This window comes from Tamandua tetradactyla, chromosome 9, assembly GCF_023851605.1.
Source record: "Tamandua tetradactyla isolate mTamTet1 chromosome 9, mTamTet1.pri, whole genome shotgun sequence".
NCBI lineage: Eukaryota > Metazoa > Chordata > Mammalia > Pilosa > Myrmecophagidae > Tamandua > Tamandua tetradactyla.
In genome coordinates, this window is record NC_135335.1 from 46,388,203 (window position 1) to 46,396,627 (window position 8,425).

Genomic DNA, 8,425 nt, shown 5'->3' on the forward strand with positions numbered 1-8,425 from the left:
TTTTAACTTAAAAACTAGTTGAATATTTCTATGTAAGTAAGTAAGTGTATGTATATGGACAAATGTCTGACAGTCTCTCATCCATCTCCCCAAAGCAGATATCTCACACTCGAAAGAATTCCTTTCAGTGTAATTATTTGCAAGAAGATGACACTCTCAACTCCACATTGACTCAACATCCCTTAGTTCCCATGAGAAAGAAACCATATTTAAGCAAACTTGGAAAAGTCCTTGGTGACAAGTCACCTTTTATTCCACATAATCAGATTCATACTAGAAGTAAATCCTATGAATGCCATCAAAGTACTAAAGCCTTTTTTACATGCTCTGAACAGACACATTATAATGGAATGCAAAATGTAGATAAACAATATGAATGCCTTTTATGTAGGAAAGCATTCAGTAGAGTTTCCCACCTTAAACTCCATGAGAGAACTCACACTGGAGAGACCCCCTGTAGATGCCATACTTATGGGAAGGCATTCTGTGAATGTTGTCAACTTAGATACCATGAGAGAAGACACACTGGAGGGAAACCCTATGATTGCCATACATGTGGACAAGCCTTCAGTCAATCTTCTGATTTTAGAAAACATGTGAGAACTCACACTGGAGAGAAACCTTATGAATGCCATACATGTGGGAAGGCCTTCACTCAGAATTCTCACCTTAAAAAACATGAGAGAAGTCACACTGCAGAGAAATCCTATGATTGCCATACATGTGGGAAAGCCTTCAGACAAACTTATCAACTTACAAGACATGAGAGGACTCACACTGGAGAGAAACCCTATGAATGCCATACATGTGGGAAAGCTTTCAGTATTTGTTCTAACCTCAGAACACATGAGAGAACTCACATGGGAGAAAAACCTTATGAATGTTATCAATGTGGAAAAGCCTTCAGTCAGTCTTCAAAGGTTCAGAAACATGAGACAACTCACATGGAAGAGAAACCGTATGAATGCCATGCATGTGGGAAAGCCTTCAGTCAACGGTCACAACTTAGATACCATGAGAGAAGACACACTGGAGAAAAACCCTATGAATGCCATACATGTGGGAAGGCCTTCAGTCAGTCTTCTGATTTTAGAAAACATGAGAGAACTCACACTGGAGAGAAACCCTATGAATGCCATACATGTGGGAAAGCCTTCACACAAAATTCTCACCTAAAAAAACATGAGAAAAGTCACAATGGAGAGAAACCCTTTGAATGCCATACATGTGGGAAAGCCTTCAGACAAAATTATCAACTTAGAAGACATGAGAGGGCTCACAATGGAGAGAAGCCCTATGAATGTCATACATGTGGGAAAGCATTCAGTATTTGTTCTAAACTCAGAACACATGAAAGAACTCACATTCAAGAAAAACCCTGTGAATATTATCAATGTGGGAAATCCATCAGTCAATCTTCAAAGGTTCAGAAACATGAGACAACTTACATGGGAGAGAAACCATATGAATGCCATGCATGTGGGAAAGCCTTCAGTCAGTGTTCCCAACTTACAAACCATGAGAGAAGACACACTGGAGAGAAACGCTATGAATGCTATACATGTGGGAAAGCCTTCAGTCAGTCTTCTGATTTTAGAAAACACGAGAGAACTCACACTGGAGAGAAACCCTATGAATGCCATACATGTAGGAAAGCTTTCAGTACTTGTTCTAATCTCAGAAAACACGAGAGGATTCACACAGGAGAAAAACCATATAAGTGTTATCGATGTGTGAAACCCTTCAGTCAGTATTCAGACGTTCAGAAACATGAGACAGCTCACATGGGGGAGAAACCATATGAATGCCATCCATGTGGGAAGGCCTTCAGTCAACGTTCGCAACTTAGATACCATGAGAGAAGACACACTGGAGAGAAACCCTATGAATGCCATACATGTGGGAAAGCCTTCAGCCAGTCTTCTGATTTTAGAAAACATGAGAGAACTCACACTGGAGAGAAACCCTATGAATGCCATACATGTGGGAAAGCCTTCACTCAAAATTCTCACCTGAAAGAACATGAGAGAAGTCACAGCGGAGAGAAACCCTTTGAATGCCATACATGTGGGAAAGCCTTCCGAGAAAATTATCATCTTAAAAGACATGAGAGAGCTCACACTGGAGAGAAACCTTATGAATGCCATACATGTGGGAAAGCCTTCAGCACTTGTTCTAATCTTAGAACACATGAAAGAACTCACACAGGAGAAAAGCCATATGAATGTTACCAATGTGGGAAAGCTTTCAGTCAATATTCAAAGGCTCAGAAACATGAGAGAACTCACACAGGAGAGAAATCGTATGAATGCCATGTATGTGGGAAGGCCTTCAGTCTTAGTTCTACCCTCAGAAAACATGAGAGGACTCACAGGGAAGAGAAACCCCATGAGTAAGCTACATGTGGGAAAGCCTTCAACGGATGGTCTAGCTTTAGACCCCATGAGAGAACACAACCTTGAAAGAAACCCTCTGAATGCCATACATGTGCAGAAGCCTTCAGTCTTTTTTCTATTCTTAGAAAACGTGAGAACTCAAACGGGAGAGAAACCCGAAGAATGCCAAACATATGGGAAGGCCTTGAGTGGATGTTCTAATCTTAGACAACATGAGAGAACTCACAGAGAGGAACCGTACAAATGTCATACATGTGAGAAAGCCTTCATTCAATGTTCTTATCTTAAACAACATGAGAGAACTCACACTGGAGAAAAACAACCCCATAAATGCCATACATGTGGAAAGTCATTCAGTAAAAAATTCTTACCTTAAAAGGCATGAGAGAAATCACACTGGAGAGAAACCCTATATATGTAATCAATGTGGGAAAGTCTTAAGTCAATATTCAGTACTTCAAGAATGTGAGGAAACTCACACTGTAGAGAAACCCTATAAATGCTGTGCATGTGGGAAAACCTTCATTTGATGTTCTATTCCTTGACAACATGAGAAAATGCACTTTGTAGTAAAGCCATATGAATGCAATACATGTGGGAAAGTCTTCCTTTATTCCACTGTTCTCAGAGAACGAGAGAAGTCACACTGGATAGAAACACTATGAATGTCATACATGTGGGAAAACCTTCAGTCAACATTCTCATCTTACAGTGTGTGAGGGAGCACACATTGGAGAGAAACCCTATGTATGTGAAACATGCAGGAAAGCTTTTGTTTATTCTGCCCTCATACAGCGTCAGAGGACTCATACTGGAGAGAAACACCATGCATGTGAAACATGCAGGAAAGCCTTCATATATTCTTCTGCCCTCAGACAATATGAGAAAATGCACACTGGAGAGAAACCCTATGGATGTGAAATGTGGGAAAGCCTTCATTTATTCTTCTGCCCTCAGACAACATGAGAGAACTCACACTGGAGAGAAACCCTATGGATGTGAAATGTGGGAAAGCCTTCATTTATTCTTCTGACCTCAGACAACATGAGAGAACTCACACTGGAGAGAAACCCTACTGTATTATCTAGGGTTCTCTAGAGAAGCGAAATCAGCAGGAAATATCTGTAACTATAAAATACATAAAAATGTCACACATAACCATGAGGATGTAGTGTCACATGTAACCATGAGGATGTAGAGTCCAAGGTCTGTAGGGGAGGCTGTGAGCTTGCAACTCCAATGAAGTTCCTCAGTGAACATTCAGAAGAGACTGGCCTGCAGCCATGGGGATTTAAGAGACCAAGATCTGTGGGGCAAGCCACAAGCTGAGAGCTACCATGAATTATGAGAATTGGCTGGAGAGTTGGAATACCCCTGATGTAGGATAGTGAGAGTATATTGCTGACCTTGCCAGCTGAAAGCAAACTGTTTCTGTTGGTCCTTACTGACAACTATGCAAAAAAGCATTTCTCTTATCAGCTGCTGCATACCAAGTATGAGGGGATATATTGATTTGCTCAAGCAATGATACCAGGTCCAGAACAAAAGCTGCAATTGGAGTCACCACCTGGTTGAGTTTATGAAAATCAGCTGTGTTCCTCCAAGACCCATCTACTTTTTGCACAGGTCAAATAGAATCGAATGGAGGTGTGGTAGGAATCACCGCCACTCTATCCTTCAAGCCCTTAAGAGTGGCATTCATCTCTGCAATCCCTCCAGGAATCTGGTAGTACTTTTGATGTACTATTTTGCTAGGTAGGGGCAGGTCTAGTGGCTTCTACTTGGTTTTTCCTACAGTAATAGCCCTCATTCCATCAGTCAGAGACCCAGTGTGGGGATTCTGCCAGGTGCTCAGTATGGCTATTCCAATTAAGCATTCTTAATCGGGGTAAATGATTACAGAATGGGTCCAGGGACCCATTGGACCCATTATGAGTTTGATCTGGGCTACAATTCCTCCAATCACCTGACCTTCATAAGCCCACACTCTGACTAATGGGCCAGAATGACATCTTGGTTCCCCTGGAATTAATGTCACTTCTGAACTAGTGTCTAATAATGTCCTAAATATCTGATCATTTCCTTTTCCTCAATGCATAGTAACCCCAGTAAAAGACCATAGGTTTACTTTGTGAAGGCTTGGGGGAATATTAACAGTATAAATTTGTAACAGTTGAACAAGGTCCTCCCCCTAGGGACCTCGCCTCCCCTTCATTCAAGGGTCTGTGGTCTGTAAACTGTCTCAAGCCTTGAAATTGCTTAATGGACTGTGATGCTGTTGTTGTTTTTTGTTTGTTTGTTTTTTAACATGGGCAGGCACCAGGAATCGAACCCAGGTCCTCTGGCATGGCAGGCAAGCATTCTTGCCTGCTGAGCCACCGTGGTCCGCCCTGTTTTGTTTTTTTTTTAATTCAAGGTAGACTTCTGTTCATTTGACCTAGAGTTCCTTTGCTTATAAAGCTCTATGCCTATTTGAAAGGATTTATGTACCCTAGAAAAGCCCTGTTTTAATCCTAGTCAATATTGTGAGAGCAACCATTTCTTTTAATCTCTTTTTAATGTAATTTGGAAACTTGGGTTATCTCCACAGAAATCTGACTCACCCAGTTTTGGGTTTTAATCTTTCATTAGAGAGATATGTGGCTCCCCCCATTTCCAAGTGGGTCTTTATTCCATTACTGGAATCCTTTAAAAGAAGAAGCATTTTGGAAAAGGCTTGATATTCTGACAAAGCAGAGAATTCTGAGAGGATGATGGGAACCACAGAGTCCACCAGCTAGCAACCTTTGTAGGTGAAGAAAAATACCCCTGGGAGAGTTTCATGAAACAAGAAGCCTGGAGAGCATGCTAGTAGATGTCACCAGGTTCACCATATACCTTTCCAGTTGAGAGAGAAGCCCTGAACTTTATCAGCCTTCTTGAATCAAGATATCTTTCCCTGGATGCCTTAGATGCACTTTTCAATACCCTTGCTTTAGTTGGGACATTTTTGTGGCCTTGGAACTGTAAACATGCAACATATTAAATTCTCCTTTTGAAAGCCATTCTGTTTCTGCTACATTGCATCCTGGCAGATAGTAAACTAGAACAATCTCAAACTAAGATTTAATAGACTGTCCATCTGTTATTACTCTAGGTACCCCATGGTCTATTAGCCAATGACACAAGTCTCTACAAGTGAGATTATTTTGATCCCTGCTTTGAGTCTGCTTTCCATTATCATAGCCACTTCCACCTTGTCTTTGGTGATTAAATACTGCCACCTGACTTCTACCAACTCAGGATCTGATCATCCCCATTGTGTTTAATGATTCCAGCTCAGTGACAGCAGTTCCCACAGTAATATCTGACCTACAAAAAAAGGGTGACTACAGAGTTCTTCAGGGATGATGGAGCTAGTCTTGCAAATTTGTTTCTCACAGTCTGGTAAAATCTATATTCTCTGGACATTCATGGAGTATATCTGCAGGCTTTCCCTGATAAATCCACTCTAACATTCCAGTCTTTCTAAGCTGTGGGATTCTGTCATCTACAGTATACCACAGCATATCTGGCATTTCACCCTTGGGTAATGTCAGCCACCTTTTGATCCATATTTGAGCCAGCCATCCAAACAAACTTTTAATGCCTTTTATGACCCCTCAAGTTGTAACATTCAATGCAGAATCTCTGCTTAATGTGCCCATATCAATAAATTCAGCCTGATCCAGTTTGATATCCCTCCCACCTTTATCCCACATTCTTAAAATCCACTGCCACACATATTCCCCTGATTTCTGTCTATATGAATTAGAAAATTCCTGCAGTTTTTTCCGAGTATAGTACACCTTCTCATGAGTAATACTCTGTACCTCATCTCTTGGGGCCTTTTGGGACTTTAATTATAGGTTTGGAAGAAATGAGGGGTGGTTTGGGTGGGTCATGAAAATAATTAGAAGTGTCTTTTCCAAGCCAGTTGCTTCAGGGCATTCATTTACAGTTCCATCCAGTGAAACTGTATTTGTCACTGTGAGGTTAATCCTTTCAGATGGAGGCTGGGTGACCAAGTCCTCAGGGCTGTCTATTATGGGGTTATCTAAAAAGATTCAGTATGATCTAGGCATTTAACCTCTCCACAGCCATCAGTATCAATCCATATATTGCCATCTTTCTAGTCAATACCTTCAGTTTACAGACACCATCCAAGCTTGAGATTTGTTTGTTTTAAAGTTGTTACCCTAACAATGAGTCTCTGAGTCTGATGTTCAGTGACGTAAGGTCTGCAGTTACAGGAAATAAGATTTCCTTCAGGGCACTTATAGGAACTATTGCACCTGTCATATGGTGCATAAATTTCTCATTTGAAGCCTTCGGCTCATCCCTTTCCCTCATCAGTGTATATAGTATATCTAGCAAGAACCAGCCAACATCTCTATACCTCTTAATTACACGGTCTTTAAAGGTGTCTGTGCCAGTTTGAAAGATGTATGTACCCTAGAAAAGCCACATTTTAATCGTAACCCCATTTTGCAAGGGTAGCTGTTTCTTCTAATCCCTATTCAGTACTATATGTTTGAAACTTTAATTAGATTATCTCCCTGGAGATGTGATTCAATCAAGGGTGCCCGTTAAGCTGGATTAGGTGATAATTAGATTATCTCCCTGGAGATGTGACTCAATAAAGAGTGGTTGTTAAACTGGATTAGACCCACCTGGGTCTTGATTATTTTACTGAAATCCTATAAAAGGGGAAACATTTTGAAGAAAGCAAGAGATTCTGAGAGAGCAGAATGACATAGCTATAAGAAACAGAGTCTAACAGCCAGCGGCCTTTGGAGATGAAGAAGGAAAACATCTCCCAGGGTGCTTCATGAAACAGGAAGCCAGAAGAGAATGCTAATAGATGATGCTGTGTTCACCACGTGCCTTTCCAGATGAGAGAGAAACCTCGACTGTGTTTGCCATGTGCCTCCTCACTTGAGAGAGAAACCCTGAACTTCATTGGCCTTCTTGAACCAACGTCTCTTACCCCTGGATGCCTTAGATTGGACATTTCTATAGACTTGTTTTAATTGAAAAATTTTCTTAGCCTTAGAATTGTAAACTAACAACTTATTAAATTCCCCCTTTTAAAAGCCATTCTATTTCTGGTATTTTGCATTCTGGCAGCTAGCAAACTAAAACAATGTCAAAAACATTATCACCCAGAGCCTGGCTTCATATAAGCAAAGACTTAGCAGAATCCAATTGTCATATTTTGACTATCTCTTTTGCCATCTCACCCCATGGATTAGCAGTGCCATTTTGAGTACAGGAAATAGAGTCATTAGTGCCTTTATGTCTAGACAGTACAAAAGCAATTATAAAAACCCATTTATAAGATTCTGTTTCATAAGAACCACTCCCAGTAACAACCTATATTGGCTAGGGTTCACTAGAAAAACAGAGTCAGCAAGAAATATCTGTAAATATGAAACTTATAAAAGTGTCTCACATAGCTATGGGCATCTAGAGTCAATGGTCTGTACAGCAGGTCATGAGCTGGCAGCTCCAATGAATGTCCACAACACAGTCTCAGAAGAGGCCAGCTGGACAACCATGGGGATGTAAGAATCCCAGATCTGTAGGGCATGCCATGTGCTGGCGTCTCTAATGAAGGTCCTCAATGAACTCTCAGGAGAGTCTGGCTGGCTGAAGCAGGAAGAGTGATTGTCTCTTCTGAATTTTCCTTAAGTGCCTTCTGGTGATTAAATTAAGCACCACTGGGGGGCCGCGGTGGCTCAGCGGGCAAGAGTGCTTGCCTGCTATGCCGGAGGACCTCGGTTCGATTCCCGGCCCCAGCCCATGTAAAAAAACAAACAAACAAACAAAATATAATAAAAACAAGAAAATGTTTAAGATGTTTCCCTTTCTTCCTCCCTTCCTTCCTTCTATCCTTCCTTCCTTCTCTGTCTTTCCTTCCTTTCCTCCCTCTCTTTAAAAAAAAAAAAAAAAATTAAGCACCACTCATTGCAGCACACACTCCCCTTAGCTGATTACAAATGCAGTCA

At 41.1% G+C, this 8,425-nt stretch overlaps 1 protein-coding gene across 3 annotated transcripts in view; it reads left to right on the top strand.

The window, feature by feature from the left end:
- LOC143647080 (uncharacterized) overlaps positions 1–8,133 on the top strand; it is a 29,450-nt gene extending 21,317 nt beyond the window's left edge. For 2 of the 3 annotated variants that reach the window (XM_077116705.1, XM_077116704.1), the window contains one exon: positions 96–8,133. In XM_077116705.1, the coding sequence (XP_076972820.1) occupies positions 96–2,396 (2,301 nt within the window). In that variant the 3' untranslated portion in view covers positions 2,397–8,133. The remainder of the gene's footprint in view (positions 1–95) is intronic. The other variant, XM_077116706.1, reaches the window with a different exon arrangement.
- The last annotated feature ends 292 nt before the right edge of the window (positions 8,134–8,425 follow it).